The sequence below is a fragment of the Harpegnathos saltator genome, unplaced genomic scaffold (assembly GCF_003227715.2).
Source record: "Harpegnathos saltator strain DR-91 unplaced genomic scaffold, Hsal_v8.6 scaffold391, whole genome shotgun sequence".
Classification (NCBI taxonomy): Eukaryota; Metazoa; Arthropoda; class Insecta; order Hymenoptera; family Formicidae; genus Harpegnathos; species Harpegnathos saltator.
Genome location: NW_020230196.1, coordinates 90,247 through 107,492, shown reverse-complemented (window position 1 = coordinate 107,492; position 17,246 = coordinate 90,247). Strand labels below are relative to the sequence as shown.

Here is a 17,246-nt window from a genome sequence, read left to right as displayed (position 1 = left end):
AACGTTGAAGTTATCCGGATAATTTCAAAAATTTTTATCTTCCTTCTAATATTAGCTCGTGGAAAACTAGTGAAAAAGAAAGCTGTTATCTGCTCCCAAGACAAACGATGCCACATTCTTTTCCCCGACGAAACCTCGTTGCCACGCCTTGGCACATCAGTTTAAAGTTACTTTTTCGCCCCGAGAATCCCCTTCGAAAACAATTCTTCAAACCATGCTCGTAAACTTCTCGAGTTAAAAGTCGAAGCCCTATCTCCTAGCCCGCCTATCTTCAAATCTTAATTAATTCCGAGGGCATATATTATACGGTCTGACTTTCTGCCGGCGGAAGTTCCTCGGACTTCAGGACTACGAAGCAAGTTGTTTACGTGTACGTTCTTCAGAATGGTGGGTATTCTCTGTGCCACGGCACCCGCCCTTAAACTTTCCAGGATGCGTATAGTTAGCAGCGAGGCAGCGCGAAGCTTGCTCCTCAAGGATACGCACCATATTTCTTTCCGAAGTCCCGCCAACGAGCGTGAGGAGGACGCTTCTGGAAACCGGGAGAACGTTAAAGTCTCATTCTTAATGCCATAAATGGCAGACAGAAACGTCTCGCTCTAGCGTCAATGCAATAAGCTCGTCCGATATACGTGAGGAGCTTTCGTGATAGCGGAGGTATCGGTTGATAGAACGGACGGACGGACGGACGGACGGACAAGCGAATTGTCCTGGTTAAGGATATTGTTAATCCATCGTGCGCTATTTTCGCAATTGGGTGCGCCATGTGTCGATCGCTCCAACGCCCGAAGGGCGATAAATTGAAATTGAACGGATTTTAACAGCTATGCGTATTATCAATGGTCGTACTCGTATATACAAAATTGAACCGGTATATAGCAGTGCGTACACGCCGATGCGAATTCGATGCATCGCGCGTTCGAGCATGTCATGCGAACGTGCCGCGTTGTATATGTACCGGCGCGAAAACACGCGTCGATCTGCACCGCTGAAACATTTTGTCATTTGTAATATTCCATGGCGCCTGGCGATGTTAATTGCGATCCGCTAAAGTATCGATCGCTCGTAGCTTACATTCGACCCGTTTACATTATATCCGCGCTGCCATAAGATTAATCCTTCCCGCGCACAATCGATCGTACACACAGTTCAAAGAACGGTCGGTGTTCCGAAATGCTACCGACAACCGAATAAACAACTGGACAAATGTTGCTGAATTTTAAACAGATTCGTTTCAAATATTACTCAAATTGCCAATCATGTGAGCGAGATCATCCGCCATGTGAATTTATCACGTGCGTGAGCTTTTATATCGTATAAACTAGTGCGTTGCAAACTCTTTGACATGTCTGTCATATAGATTTCACGATCGTGCATATTGCAGTACATAAATCTTTTATCCTCAACCCGGGGCTCTGAATTAAACTTTCAGTTTTCAACTTTTCACTTCCTCGGAAATGGTCATATCGCTCTTATAAAAGTTGCGCAAAAGAAAATTACGAATTCAACCGACCAACTCCCGCGAAAGGGATCGATCGATTTAGGTGCGAGATGTTGTGACTGAAAGTTCGTGCGCGTTCTGCGAAACGACTTCTCAGAAGAGCGACGTATTGCGAGACGTCGCAATATCATTGCGGAAAACAATAGCCGCGGAGCGGCTCCGGGGCGTTGCGCACGCCGCCGTAAGGTGCGCTATCCACGAGAAATGCAAATTAAGCATAAAATGAACCGACATTTGCGATTTAAAACTGGGTCGTTGAATTTGTAATTTGCCGCTACGGCAGATTTTGCACAGCGACGACATTTGCAGAAGACACCCAGGCGTGGTCTATTTAAAAAGGCATGGTGCACCATCGTTGCGCTGATACGAAATTTATATCACGCGCGTTCATTGCGCTCGCACATTTTCCTTTGCGAGCGCGATGCGCTGGGTGTTTACGATGTTAGCGCTTGGCATCCCGCGTGTGCGCCGCCCCGGTTTCGGGGCGAAAAATTATCGTGTGTAAAGTTAAACCTCCCCTAAGGACCACCGCAACAAAATATGACACATCGGACTTAGTTTCTTTGTCATATCTGCTCCCCTTTGGTAAAAGAAAAGAGCACCGGTCTAAGCCACTGATCGAGTCCCTGAGAACCGGTTTTTCCGTCGGAGCTTAAGTCTAAGCTTAAGGGACTTCCAGCTCGAACATATACGTATGTATACGCGCGCCATTGTTTGAGACACACAGGCTGGTGTGCGTTAAGCCTTCGCTTTTAAAATGGCGGAAAATTGATGTTCCCGCACAGATCGATAATCGAAGTTAGTGCAACTTCTCGTAGCACACGGCGGTCTTTTGGGAACAATAAACTCTGCGTGGGTATAAGGAACAATGTAAGAGAAGCTTCTACGTGCTATAAAAGACAATGCGATCGGAAAATGCACTGCAAAAAGGACTCTCTCATTTTTAAGATGTAAATAATTCCAACTGACGCGCCGGAACAATCGGAGACTGCTGTCGCGTGTTCGTTAAAGTCGGCGGAAGAACCGCACGAGAACGAGCACATGCAATTGGTGCTGCAGTATGATAACTGGCATGAGATCTGGATCATCTTGCTCGCTGCGATGCATCTGGAAAAATGGCCCAGTCGGTCAAAGAGCAGTTGCGACGCTTTGTTAAGTGATCTCAATTACGGGGCGCGGTAAACAGGAACTTGTGAACATTTCCGCGCTACTGTTCCGGCAACTGTCAACTGCGTCATCACCGGCGCGGCGTGACGATACGGTGGCGGAACGAGGCGACCGAAAATGTTATAATAATTATACACGATGCGCAATATAATTACGCGTAATCGGGTAAAAAGAGATTACAACGCGCACACGCGTTGCATTCGCGTTTATATATTAATGACTCAATAAAGAATTCCGCGAAGAAAGCTAACGCGCTTGTGTATCAGTTATTGATGTATGTTAATGCACTGTATCCATATGTTAATTATTATATACATTATTTACTATAGATAATGCCCATAGATGATATAATTGCGTAAAGCACCATTTAATAGCTATCTCGCTGTGCGTTCATTTAAAGTAACAGAATTAAATCCATCACGTCAGCAATTTTAATTGTATTACATATTACTGGTCACGTGTGTCTATGTGTGTGTGTGTGTGTGTGCAAGCGCGCGTTAATTCTATCACAGCTGGCCTATCCTAAAATCGCGGCACGTCATAATGGCTGAACATAAATCAGGAGATGTTCATGCACCGTCGCATTTCGTTAAATAACCCCGAGTCAGATTTACCTCGGCGCCGCCTCGGCGTCCAACTCCTAATGTTTAGGTCGACACCTAATGTTTTTCCGATGCAACGAAAATAATTCCGCGTCAAGAGTCCATTCTTAAAGGCAGCTGCAACAACAACCAAAATGCATCGCTACGTTTCAATACACAGATAACGCAGATATTTATTATCAGATATTATAAACGCGCGGCACACACTCGGGAATGTCACTCGGTTTTGTGACAGTTACCTGCGGCGGAAAATCGCGGCGAATGAATATTTATAAGCCAAGATTTACGACGTAACAATATAAATTGATTGTAGACGGCACAGACATTTTTATCCGTCTTTTTGCCCTCCTAGTTTTCTATCGCGGGCTTTCCAATTTTATCTCGCCTTCGCGTAGAAATATACATTAAAGCTTTTACGGCGCGGCCTTTCACAGAGAGCGTGTAAGCCAATTTATCCTGGAGTAGACCATAATGTCACCCCTTTGAATAGCAATTTTACTATTAATTTCCATCATGACACCAATAAACTCTTTTTTCCGGAAGTAAGCGCGTCGCTTAATTTATGCCGGCGCTTCGACACACACGCACTCTGTGTGGCAGCTACTTATAACGCAATAATAGGCTCTTACGCGTCTCGACAAAAGTTCGATGATTAAAGACACGCGAGAAGCCCATGGAGTCATTATCAAAGCGGGTCCCGTAATCTTTTTATCATGGAAAAAGGATTACATCGCAAAGCGCGCAATATAGATGCGACGTAAAATTCAAAAGTCACACCTTTGACCTTTGTGCATAATCGACGACGCGAAAAAGCGCTGTAACTGCGTGTAACATTGGAGACATTCTCGGACTTTAGTAGAGATTCTCGATAGCTGAACTCGAGAAAACGATGTACGTATGTGGAATAAAGTGCAGCGCTGACGAAACTGTATTCACGATCACCGTTGCACTGTTGTATCAAACGGTTATATTCGCCGCAACAACGCACGCGATTTTCTTTAAAAACAATCGTCATCTATTATTAAAGGAGAGAGATTTCTCTTATCGCAGCAATCACCAGAAATTAAACTCCTCTCGCTCTCGAGCACCTCGCACAAGAAAGTCTCACGTCTCAAATCAGAACTTCCGTTACCCTTCCAGCTCATAAGATCGCAGCCTGTCTGAATGTTAATCGCAATAATTCCCGGTGCTATTATATAATAACAATTCTCACGACGAGCACGGATGAAGGCTGTCGCACGAGTATACTGCTCATATAACATCTCATGTAACAACATCTTCGTAACAAGCTGTATAACAAATATACCCTTTCTTTCACCCGTTGCGAGCTCTTTTGTCATTATCGTATCCGCAGAATGACTTTTCGCCGAATGAGAAATTACGATTATATCTATGACGTTGTTCGTAACTCGATAAAAATATTCGTGCGTGAAACTGCAGCAACCACAAGTCCCACAAAGTTACGATTGATATACATAGTGCGTCACAATTATCGTCCGACAGTGACATAGTTTTCGGGACTGCTCTGTACAAACAATTTTCCCGGGAACTTTGTTAAAGCTATTCGTCGATGTGGTATATCATTAAATTAATATGAAGCAGAAAAGTTAGGGGGCACGTCGCTCTCTAACGAGCGGGGCAATTTAATTGCGGGCTAACTATCTCCCGATCGTGTTTCCTCTCTGTCTCTTTTTATAGATTTCTGAATTATTTCTTTAATCCGGACATCTGGAAATTTCGAATTGCGGGAACGAATTGAGGATGCGAACATCACGAAATTATCGATAACTCAAGATCACGCATCGTTACATCTTCACTCTCGATGCTATTGTTTAACATTGTTTCGCTGTTAGCACGTCGCGCAGTTTCGCGCATTTCAGAGCGATGCGCACAAACACGCCATAAAGGAACCCGCAAACCGACGTGGAATGCGGGATGCGGGAGAGAGAGTGAGAGAGAACCCCGACGCCGCCGTCGAGGGGAAAAATGCTATCCAACTGGATATACAGGGTCATTTGCTTTGCCGTTCACGATTGATCATCAGCTGAAACAAATATTCTTCTTTACCAAGCGGAACGTGTGCCATTGTTGCAGATTTAGTTGTGCCGCCGTCACAGACACCTCCCCCCAATTAAGTTCGGCGCAAAACAAAATTACCAAAAACACGCGATCAAGATTCGACGGATTCGCCGTCCGGTTCCACTCCGAGCGAGCGGAGTATCTAACCAGCAGCATCCGCCCCTATCGGGTGTCTCATTAGACGCCCGAGATGACGCAACGAGACATGTAGTTGTACCGGACGCATCATAAATATCGCGTTTCCGATATTTATACGCGCATCGTCCGTCCGTCCGACGCTAAATCCCTGTCTCGGATAATTCCCCGTCCGGCCCGTCTCAGTCCGCTCTGTCTGTCTCCCAGCTGGTTCTATGCTAATGCAGACTGCAATTTGTATAATTTCGAAATGGGTTAAGCACGCGTCGGAGCATCCGAGGTCGATAACTTTTTTCTGCCCTCGCGATAGAACGTCGTTATCTGCACGTGCTCTTCCGCAACGGCGCTCGTTCCAAAGCATAGTGCTTACTTTACATTTTAATGTCTCCGGAGTCACGTCGACATCTCGAAATACCACTAATTTCATGGGCCCTTGACTGTAAACTACTGGTCGCAGCAGCGATTTGAGCGAGCGTACGAGTAAAATTGCCCGGTAAGCACGCGCATCCTTTCGCGGACAAACTGCGGGGTCACAATAGGGAGTCACACAGCGGAGTCACAAATCGTGCAATTCGGCCTCTGCGTATAATCCTTCTGTAAACACGCGCGAGCGAGAGAGAGAGAGAGAGAGAGAGAGAGAGAAAACGACAAATCGAACATCGTCGAAATACGATACGAATTCCAAGCGGGTGGCTTTCAATGGTTGGTGGCTTCGATCATAAAGCATTGAATTAACGGCATTAATCGTGATCGCTGAAGCGTTAAGATGTCCCGATAGTCGATTTAGCTTGTACAGTCTGATTCGCAGAGTTGTCGTCTACCGTTTTCAGTTCTTATCTAGAAGGTTATCTAACTTTCGCTAACTCTGGCCAATTTACAATGTACACCGAGCGAGTCGCGGAGTGGAGAAAAATATAATTTGCCCAACGTGCAACGTGCTCTTGGAAAAAGAGACGAAACGTTTTTCCGTTGCGATACAGTGATTAAAATTAAGTAACAATCCGGACAACCGAACAAACTCTCCGACGTTTGCTCGCGTACGCGCGTTTCCTCTCTTTCTCTCGTTATAAAATACGCTGAAATAATTAATTCGGCGAAAAAGTAGCGCATTTCGTCCGTCCGATTCGACATATCAATATTCCAGATCGTTCAACGTAATTTTCATCAGTTTCTATAGCTTTTTTATCAAGCGCTCGTACAGAGCCATGACGCGCTGAAGGAAGAAGTACCTTCGAGCTTGAAACTTTATTTTAAACCGTTCTTTTGTTAAAGCTTTAACGCAGGATTTAATTACCAACTCGATAAAAAAATCAAGTTAAAATCTGAATTAAAATTGAAATTAAATATCCCGCTTGAGGAGGGCGCAAGTGGATTGAACACGCGATCAACGAGAAGAACGTTACATTAGCAATTATTTAGTTAGCGGGTTGCTACTAACGAGCTCGGAAGATGGCGAAGTGCACGTGCAGTATTTCGCACCGTCGTACTTGCAGGGGGCAAACCGTGCAAGAAGTTTCGGCCAGGAAACCGACCAGGAAACTGAAAGTACCGTCAAGTGCAATAATTATCATTGTTACAACTACTCGCTCCCGCTACCTCGTTTAAAAACTTTATGCATACGTGGCAAAATTTGCTGCGAACGCCGGTAATTAGTAGCGTTGAATGCAACGAATGCTCCGCAAACAGCACTCACCCTCGCCCCCACCCCTTTATACTTCAAACCACTGCCTCTTCAAGACGCATTAAGACGCTCGTTTGGCGGTGTATAAATATTAGCGCACGTCTGTTTGCCTGAGCCGCTCGGCAGAAAAGCCGCATTATTTTCGGATAAATTGACTTTCTCGCCGCTTAATCGCGGCGGGCAGCTTTACGAGGGGCGGTTTGTGGAATCAATACTTGATTCGCGGCGCGCGAGAAAATATCCTCACGGTGGAAAATTTATTGTTGCAGGCAGTGTTGGTACGCTTGCGAATTACTCACCTCGTTAAATTATTAAACTTTTAATTAAAATCGGACAAAGGGAGCATTTTTCCCTACCATTTTGTCTTGCCTCGTCTTTCCGCCTCACCCGGTAGCCCGATATTTCGCGATATGCATCGCAGCTGCAAACAACCTCGTACGATCTCCGCGTCTTTGCGCAAGGAAATTTATAAATTTTCACGACCTGCTCATACGCGACGATCCAAAGACAGATTATAAGCGTGTATACGCTTATGTATACACGCGGAATTAATCCGGCGCGAACATCTGCCGCGATTGATTTTTCAATGAATCCCTGATATACCCTGATATACACGCGAATATATATACCAAGGCAAAGTCGTTTAAACTACACTAAGGCCGCGGAAATTCAATCGACAGTGATGGACATCCATGTTTGGCCGATAAATCATTGTTTGTAGATATTCGCGCAAAGGCCATAAATCGTAATCCTTCCGTGTTCCGAATGTTCATGCGCCATATGTCCCCTCGACCTCGCGAGCAACACCGACTGTCGCATGCGCAAACTTATTACAAATGCGTTATTCATGCTGTCGCTTTTATCTACTGTTTCAAATTCTCGCCAAGTACACGCGATTAGTTTACAACAAGAGCGCGCATAATATCGGACGAGTAATCCGTGAATAAGAGACACGCGTAGCAAGATACGCGCCGCAAAATGCGCGACGCAATCCGGAATCTCCGTAAATCTCTATTATCGCGATACACTAAACGATAAAAGATGGCGGATTATTGCTCTCTCGCGTCACCGCGATCGCTCCGCCGCGCCGCGTCGCAGTGGTTAGCGAAGAGAGCTCGTGATTACACGAGCCCATATAATATCATTAACGCAGAGAGCGAGTCTTTCTTTCCACCGCAATAAAGGTCTCTTGAAAGCTTTTAAAAGTCAATTCGGTGTCTCGGCAGTGTTAATTGCGACCGAGTCCGCAAAAGTCTCGGATACATGGGAAAAAAGGGGGCATGGAGGGAAGGGAGAGAAAGGGAGGCAGAGAAAAAAGGAACGAGCTCATCCACCCGCGACCTTTGTACAGAGTGCGTGAAACGGCGAGATGGATTTCCTTCCTCTTTCTCTTGAAGAAACACTTTGGATGAGAACAAACGACTAAACAGTCATCCTAGTAATATCCGAGCTGAAAGCAGCCAAACAAACCTCTCGCACGTCCGCGAGAGGCGGCTGGGAAGCCGTAACGCGATTCCCTCTGACGTTCTCCATTATTCCCCACTTAGATCCCCAGTAATATTTACTGTGCCACACGATATGGCTTCAGGATTCAAGTCTTCGCCGGGGCAATTCGCGGGGCGAACGCCTCGCGCCCGCGCCGAATCCAGCCTCTCCGCTTTAACCGCGATATTAATTAACGACGTATCAATTAACGTACTCTTTCTACGTTCTCCAAGAAAGATCCCGCACGATAACAGCGTGTTATCGTGCGGGATACGATAAACGCCGAAGCTACGACTGAGCGGGAGCGAATCGCGGATCTAATGATAACGCGAGCTCGACGATAAAGATCAGCGCGATAATCCGCTGTTGTCTCCCGTATCTTCGACCCGGACGTACGATCTTAGCCGCGCGAGTTCGCCATAAATGAAGCATGGAATCACAAGAAAGAGAGAGAGAGAGAGAGAGAGAGAGAGAGAGAGAGAGAGAGAGAGAGAGAGAGAGAGAGAGAGAGAGAGCACGCTAACAATAAACGGAGTCATGTTCTCGGAAAAGCACGATGTCGAGAGCGACGAGACTACTCTCTTCCGGCGATAACATTTTCGATAAGCGCCATGGATATTTAATGCGTTGCAGACGCTCCAATTACAGGTCCGACATCGGACGAATATGTTGCCTCTAAATCCGTACGTACGTTTGTTTCAGGCAGCGGAGAGCCGTGGCTGAGGAGCGAGAAACATGCCGAGCTAGGTACCGAGGTTTTGCTACCCTGCGTCCTGAAATCACCGCAATGCGAGGGTCTACACAGCATTAAGTGGTACCGCGGACCCACGCGGATTTTCATTTTCAGCGAGGACGCCGGAATTATACGAGGCAGCAACGACATCGCCATCAGGTAATTAAAAGATTATATTGACGTGAATGCATTAATGCACCGGTGGGCACGCCTCGCGCCTTGACTTAATCAGGCGGCTCTTTTGCATTTTTTAAAGTGAACGGACTGAATTTCGGTGCTCCTTAGTGTCGGCGCCGCGCCGCGCCTTGCGCCTTGCGGATGCTCCAATGTAGCATAAGTTTATTAAAACTTGCCGTAGAGACGAGCTATCAACACCGCGAGCGACGTAAGCCGAGAGAATAAATGAAAATGACTTTCCACGTCGTCCAGGATATCGTCGATTTAACGAAACGATCTGCGGCGCTCGCATCACGTCTTAGTTTCTTTTTCCTCTTAAACTGATTAGATAAATTAGACAAAGTTATGCACTCGTTCGTGCGCGAGGTTGCATTCTTTTTTTCTCGGGTTCTTTTTCTTTACGTTGGTAGCTGCGCACACGCTTAAGATACTTCACTGGCGGGGGGGGGGAGGGTCTATAAAATCTCTTGGCGTAGCAGGGCTCTCGTTAACATTCCTCTGGTTTTCTATCCCTTGCCCGCAAACGGTGTTAAAAGTATTATAGCGCGTTATTTGTACGGGACTTAACAGTTGGCGGCATATCCTCTCGTGCTATCCACATGGTTTTGATAATTTGCCGTTGCCGCGAGTTTGTAACTACCACGATTATGCCCATTCCGGGGGCGTCAGCCTGTAATTGCATTTTGTGGCCCACGGTCTATATTTGGGGAACTTGGCCGAGCCTCCTAGCCCCGACATGTGCGATACGTTAAACGCGTGTGCACACTTGAATATTTAGAGCGTGACACTTCCAATTGCTAATTATCGCAAACTCTGATTGCTTCGAACATCGCCCGTTTCGCCGGCAACTGATTCGATATTGTTTGCCTTTGCGTATAAATTCGTTGACGTATCTATCGACATGCAGTAGTAGACACCGCGAACCATGTAATCGCGCGCGCATAATCGCGCTCTATCACGCTCTATTTCTCACCGCTCTTGCCTACCAGAGCGCTCCTCGTTGCTCCTCGTTTGCGGTAAAAAAAAAATCGGAGAAAGAAAAACGAGTCGATCGAAATTTGATCGACTTACACTTGCGATGAATGAGATGAAAACTATCCGTTTAATTAATTCCCATTAACTAGGACGAATTTGCACTGGTTAAATCCGCAAATGAGTTAAACCCGCAAAGTCATTAAGCAAGACTAAGCGCATCTTTCGATTGTGATTCGCCGCTCTAATACAAGCATTTACTCCGAGCATTATTGCCTCGCTGCACGCTGCAATTGGCGCACGAACTCAAGTCTCGAGTGCATCCACAGTTCCTTAGAGATTTCGTCCGATAGCCGAGAGCCCGAGAACAGCGCGTTTCTCCGCATGCCAATTCGCATTAATGATGAGAACAAACTAATTTATCGATACTCCGATGTAATTAACGACAACGAGTGCAACGAGCTTTCCTCGAGCGCAATGAATGATTCCCGGATTTATCTGTCTTTCTGTTCTCTCCGTCGAAAAATTTGTAATAACAATTTTTATCAAAAACTCAACACGCGATTCTATCTCCGTTTATTTAGCCGCGCACAAAGCCGCGCGCGAGCAACGAAATTGATTTGCCGATAAACTTCGTTCCGCTACTGAAAAAAGGATGTAATTAACGACGGTAATCTTGTCACAAGATTTATAAGTGCGGAAATGCTAGAATTGTGGAACGTTCAGTTTGGCGCGGTTCAAGCTTTGCCGCACGCAGCCAAGCGAATAAACTCTGCTTGAATTAAAGTGACGCGATTGACGCCGTGGAAAATGCGCGGATTAGCCGTTAATAAGTGTGGAAGCTTTCATTTAGACAATCAATTAGCGCCTTTTAGACGCTTCAAGAGCCATTATCGCGCTCTTTTCCACAGTCTCTCCTATACAGTCGGCCATGGCGGTATAATATGGGATGGATTTGTGCGGCATATACGCAAATTCGCTTTTTGTGGAAACAAAAGCGCTAGGCGGCAATGTTATTTTTTACGTCAGCAGAGAGGAGGAGATAGAGAAAGACAGAGGAGAAAGAGAGAAAGAGAGAGGAAGAGGAAAATGAGTAGGAGGAGGGAAAAAGAGAGAAAGAGACGGGTCCAACAATATACGAGAAAATACCCGGTTCGCACGGCGCGTTTGACTTGTTTGGCTTAATGTGCTCGCTGTACTTGACGAAAAATAACGAGGTCGTGTACGGTGACACGATGATGAAAGGCAAACCTGCTTGATACGTACGAGAGGCAAACACGTTCCTCGAAAATTTCGCCCCGAGATATACCTCAACGGTACAACGGTACTTTCTCTTCTATTCTTGAGAAAAAACGTACGAGATATCGATTTAGTAAATTCTCCGATTTACTTCCCCGCTCATTCACTTTCGATTAATTTCCTCCGACGTTGCACCACGACGTTTTATCTCGAGTTTTTATCGCGTCGCGTAAGGGTGAATCGATTTTTCGCCAAGACGTTGCACTCAGAATGGCTTGCAGCCTGCTACACTGAGAGAAAAGTATATGATATTTGGAACTATAATGATACAGTAACTAAATTATAGTCCGAAATATCATATTTACAGTAAGTATTACCGTAATATCGGCAATAATTACGATATAGGCATAGTACAAAACCAACCATATAATATTTTTACTAAGAATTACAGTAAGTTAAACTAAAATTATTGTATGGATGCAAATATAAAATGGTAGGTAAAGTAAAGTCTTTTATATAGTCAATATTACCAGAATATTTGCCAAATGATGACAGATGTAACTATATGAATATTAAATCTCACTATATTTGTGAATGAGAAATTACCATATATATGCGGTAAAAGAAGTAACTAAACAATTTTTTAAAACAATCGTTGACTATATATTTGTGTTTATTCTACTATTTCTTGCAGGTTCGACGAACTGTAAAAATATGATTGACGCCAAAATGAACTAAAAAATATAGTGAGATTATAGTTAATTCAACTATATTTTTCTATCAGTGTAATTTCACAAGTAGCATTTCACAAAAGCTTCTGTTTGCCATTATGGATACTTTGGTGCACATTTCGCGGCAAAGATCTCCTACAGAGGCGGTGTCCTTTGACGAGCAGTAAACTCTTGTTACCACGTATTCCTCGGAGCTTTAATGAAATGTTACAACGGTGCTCGTATTGCCAAACGCGACGCGCTGGTATTACAGTTGTAAGTACATTTCGCGCGACCCGATGATACTTGATCAAAACCGTGTTACTATCGACTGGGATGGTCCTTTCGATATCTTTATACATCTATCGACAAAAGTACGCCGAAGGGAGAAACAATAGTCGCACAATCGCAACGTTACGCGCGATTGAAAGTGTTTAGTCTGCTGGTTTCGCGTCGCTGTTGAAAAAAAGAAAAAAAAAAAATTATCGACAATGTCGACGGAAGTTTTCCGCCGATGAGTAATATCGGCGCTGATAGAATTGCGATACGATGGCTGTTGTTTTCGGAAGACTACAAAACTGACATCATGATTCCCAGCGAGAAGTTTCTACGCTCATTACATCGGTATCATTACCGTTCTCCTCTTTTTCTCGCGGAATTTAACATCTCGCGTTAGTTGCGTAGATTTGGAAAGCAATTTGAGGCAATCTACTCTCGCGCGCACGTCACTCGCGAGCACGTGATACGATAGCAAAGCAATATCCGGTAATTATGCTCGTGAATTATATACGTACGCACTACGTCTGTGTGCACTCCGTTGGGAGTGCTAGTGGTGTTGTACATACGCGATGGAAACAGCGTGTAAAAATTTCCATTTAATTGCGATACGAATTGCATTTAGTCAAAGCGTGCAGCCTTTCATCAATTTGACGCAGCACTTTACGTAATATAATATGTGCATCCGCAATTGGAAATAAAAGCGTGGCGTGCGGAATTTTGGGATATTTCACGAAGGAAGATCATGCAGCTTTTTTTCTCCCCGTTCTTTCTCCCCTCCCCCGCCCCCTCCTCTTTTTCGCTCTTTCCTCGTGCAACACGCCCTTTGATATCGCAAATTACAAGAGAGGAGAGCGCTATACCGGCAATATTAATGCAGAATGTGTGCGCTATTTATAGCGTATTTTATAATGCGGCATGCTGTTATCCGGATTAGTCGGAGTCCGGGTTTGGACCGGGGGAATACAATGTCGCGTGTGCTTTGTCGTTGTATGTGATTTTATTATACTCTGTGTGCCACAAAGAGTACATAACGACTATCTACCGTCGCGAGTATTACCAGCGACAAACTTGAATTCATGACAACTCTGAAATTTCGAAAATTACATATACTTATTTAGATCCGCTAGTTAGCTTGGACTCCAGTCGCGCGGGGTCATTCCTAACGGGATAAAACCGCCGGGAAGTGTTTCAATTAAAGAAACGTTCGGTCACGAATCTGCGATAAAGATTGTCGTAAGTGTCGCATGGGAAATGTTATACGCGAAAAGAAGAAGCCTTTCTTCCATCGGAGTGCAATGTATAAACGCGGCGCGATTAAGAGATATCACTCGTGGGATATTCATTCCGCGGTTCACGATATCGGTAATCCGATTATGTACGAAGGTAAGAGCAGTAATACAGTTTCGTGTTATGTCGCTGATTAGCGGTGTAGCGCATTACCGTAACGACAATGCACTAATGGTAAACACGGCGTAAACGGTTCGCTGATCAAACAACACGGCAAAACGTCGGTTGACCGCGATCACCTGCATTTCATACCAGAGCGGAATTTGCGGCTTGCAAAAACAATGATTCGTCGTCGCACACGTTTCGCCGGCGAGCGGGAAATAAAAGCAACACGTGCATTTCAGTTAAAAATCGTCCGCGGCGACGTTTTAATCTGGCTAATAAACGCGGTACTGGATTTTGGACTACGGTATGGCCGTACATATATGGACGGCATGTATTGAATCTGAGTTTTCGATACGGACACACACGTACATTCTCTCTCTACCACACACATGTGCGTGTGAATGCGCGGCAGTATTTTCACTTTTCGAACGGACATCCTCGTAAGCTTAGCGTTACGGTTTTCTAAAAAAGAAAAAAAAAAGAGAGAGAGAGAGAGAGAGAGAGGGAGGAAAATAGAAAAGAAAACAAAGAAAACAAAAACAGGAGAGGAAAGCATTGTCTTCAGAGTTTGTATCGATTGTTCTTCTGTTCTTATTTCGCCCGTTGATTATTTCGTCCGTTTACTCGTATGTACGTGCGATGCACGCGCGTGTGAGTTTTTCGTCAGCAGAGAAGAGATAGCTGAGAGAGAGAGAGAGAGAGAGAGAGAGAGAGAGAGAGAGAGAGAGAGAGAGAGAGAGAGAGTCAGCTGAGATAACGGCAGGCGCAAGCAATCAATTTGATGGACACGTAAATTGTATCGAATTGTGGCAAGTTCAATACAGCAATGCCGGCTGTACCGGGCCGTCGTACTTACGTGTCCGTGGAGATACTCAGTCGCGTCTATTCACGGAATATCGGACACGACCTACATACATTGACTACTATGCGTCTACTCGGCATTCGCCGATATAAATGCCGGGGACCTTCAACTGACGCGTCTCTCGTTGCTTCGTAGCAGCTCGCTATCGTGCATTAGTGGTCCCCGCAAGGGCGCCCTCGCGTCGTGCGACGCGGAATTGCGAGCGATTGAATTACAAGCGATCAAATTTAATTACGAGCATTCGAATATCTCTACAGCGCAGCATCACGCACGGGAGCTTTCCTTTATACAATTTATCCCCGTTGCGAATTATTAATGCAAGCAATTGTATCAAGGGTCGTTGGTATCTGGTTAATATTTTGCAGATGAAGCGCATACGTATAAACATACGTGTACGCGCTCGCACGCACGCGTGGATGTACGCGTCGAAACGGCGCAATCGTATAATATGTAGAACTGGATTGAATGGTATATGCGACATGGCGATAACATCGCCACCTTATCGTTACAAATGGATTACACTACTCAGCCGGGATAACGACCAGATTAATCTCATTGATTGTCCGATTCATTACCCGGTGTTAATCGCAATTTGAGATTGACATTACGTGAGGTCATTATACTTGCGTTGGCACGAACTATGCCCGGGCATAATGCCGAGAGCGACCGCCATTAATAAAGTTCACAAACAATCGGCGTGTTCACGATTAATGAGAGAACCGTGCGTTAATTGCAAATGCGCCGACATTAATTACATAAAAAATGAGCCGACAGGAATGTAGCGAGAGCGAGATTTATTAGATTCGACGGGGAACTTCATTTCCACCATTGTTGTCACACGAAATGCCTAATAAAAGTCCGTTAAACAAAGCGTCCCGTCAATATTGCCGTGTTTACGCCCGCGTACCCGCTGGATTTTTCGTCGAGCGTTGTATCACATTAAACGGACGAAAGTCCGTTTCGCCAATCGAAATTAATTGGTGAATTTGCCGCGGCAAATCAACAAGGCGGTCTCGCGAAGTCGCAATTTTCCAATTATTCTCACACACGCCGTCGTTGCAAATTGTTCCAGGGCTGACATCGAATATTCGACGAACTCGTCGAAAACGTATCTCAAGATACCCGGCGTCAAGCTGAAAGACGAGGGCCTCTACAAGTGCGAAGCTACATACATGGCGGTCAACCGCGAGTGCAACAACGTGCAGCACATTATCCTCAACGTTACGGGTAAGCTTACGTTGCATTACGCAACGTTACCGTTGCATTAACGCACTCCCTCGCGAAGAATTCATATTCCAAAATTTATACTCTTGCGGAATGCACATAGATTGCGAGAGGCATCGAAAAAGCACCGTTAAACCTCCCTGCTATCTTACGCGAGGTGCATAAAGATATGTTTTGTTGTTCTTTTCTCCTTTTCTTTCCCGTTCTTTCTCTTTCTCGCGATAATTCACTATATCGTAATATTGCGAAAGAGATTTATCGGAATCATTCCGAGGGACAAGTTTTCGCGCGAACGCCGTAAACTGCACGCGTCTAGGAATTATTTTTGCGCCGTGCGCGATCTGTCTTTGCACCATCTACGCACCTCGTTCGTATTTTAAAAACATGATTGCAAGAGAGCAGCCTGCATCATCACCGAGGGTGCAATGCGAGGCATACAGAGCACATTTCATCGCTTCGTATTATACGTACGTAAATCTGTTTTCCCGCTTTCGTTTTTACCGCGTCGCGTCGTATTTATCATACCATTATTCTGTAACTTGAACGCGGCACTTCTCGGAAGTAGCGCGTTGCGCGACTTGATCCACTTATATCTTTCACGCGGCGTTTCGTATGTGTACGTGATATATTTATGGTGGCCGTGTGGCGCACTCGGAAGGGTGAAAATGGCATGTGCAAATCGGGACATAGCTATACTCGCCGTATAGCCGGCTCTCGCGTTCCATAAATCAGGCAATGTTTATTTCAGACCAACGGTTACACGTGATCGTTCTCGCCAATATTTCAATTTTGCGCGCTTGGTCTGAACGATAGACGACTCGTTACAGATGGCCCTTTTACGAGATTGGCAAGCAACGATGCGTGTGTTTTACTTTGAAGCACTTTTACACCGCGGAAATAGAAATCTCATTCACATCTTATGGTTAATTGCCGAAATTCAACGAGCCTCGCTGCTCTTCCCCCGCTCGTGTTTCCGGCACTCCGTTATTTTGCGTCGTTTTGTACAGC

At 45.2% G+C, this 17,246-nt stretch overlaps 1 protein-coding gene across 5 annotated transcripts in view; it reads left to right on the top strand.

Moving 5' to 3' along the window:
• The window catches only part of nrm (neuromusculin), a 168,854-nt gene that overhangs the window by 92,810 nt on the left and 58,798 nt on the right, over positions 1-17,246 (top strand). For all 5 annotated transcript variants that reach the window (XM_025300946.1, XM_025300944.1, XM_025300945.1 and 2 more), the window contains exons 2-3: positions 9,353-9,542; positions 16,087-16,241. In XM_025300946.1, the coding sequence (XP_025156731.1) occupies positions 9,353-9,542; positions 16,087-16,241 (345 nt within the window). The remainder of the gene's footprint in view (positions 1-9,352; positions 9,543-16,086; positions 16,242-17,246) is intronic.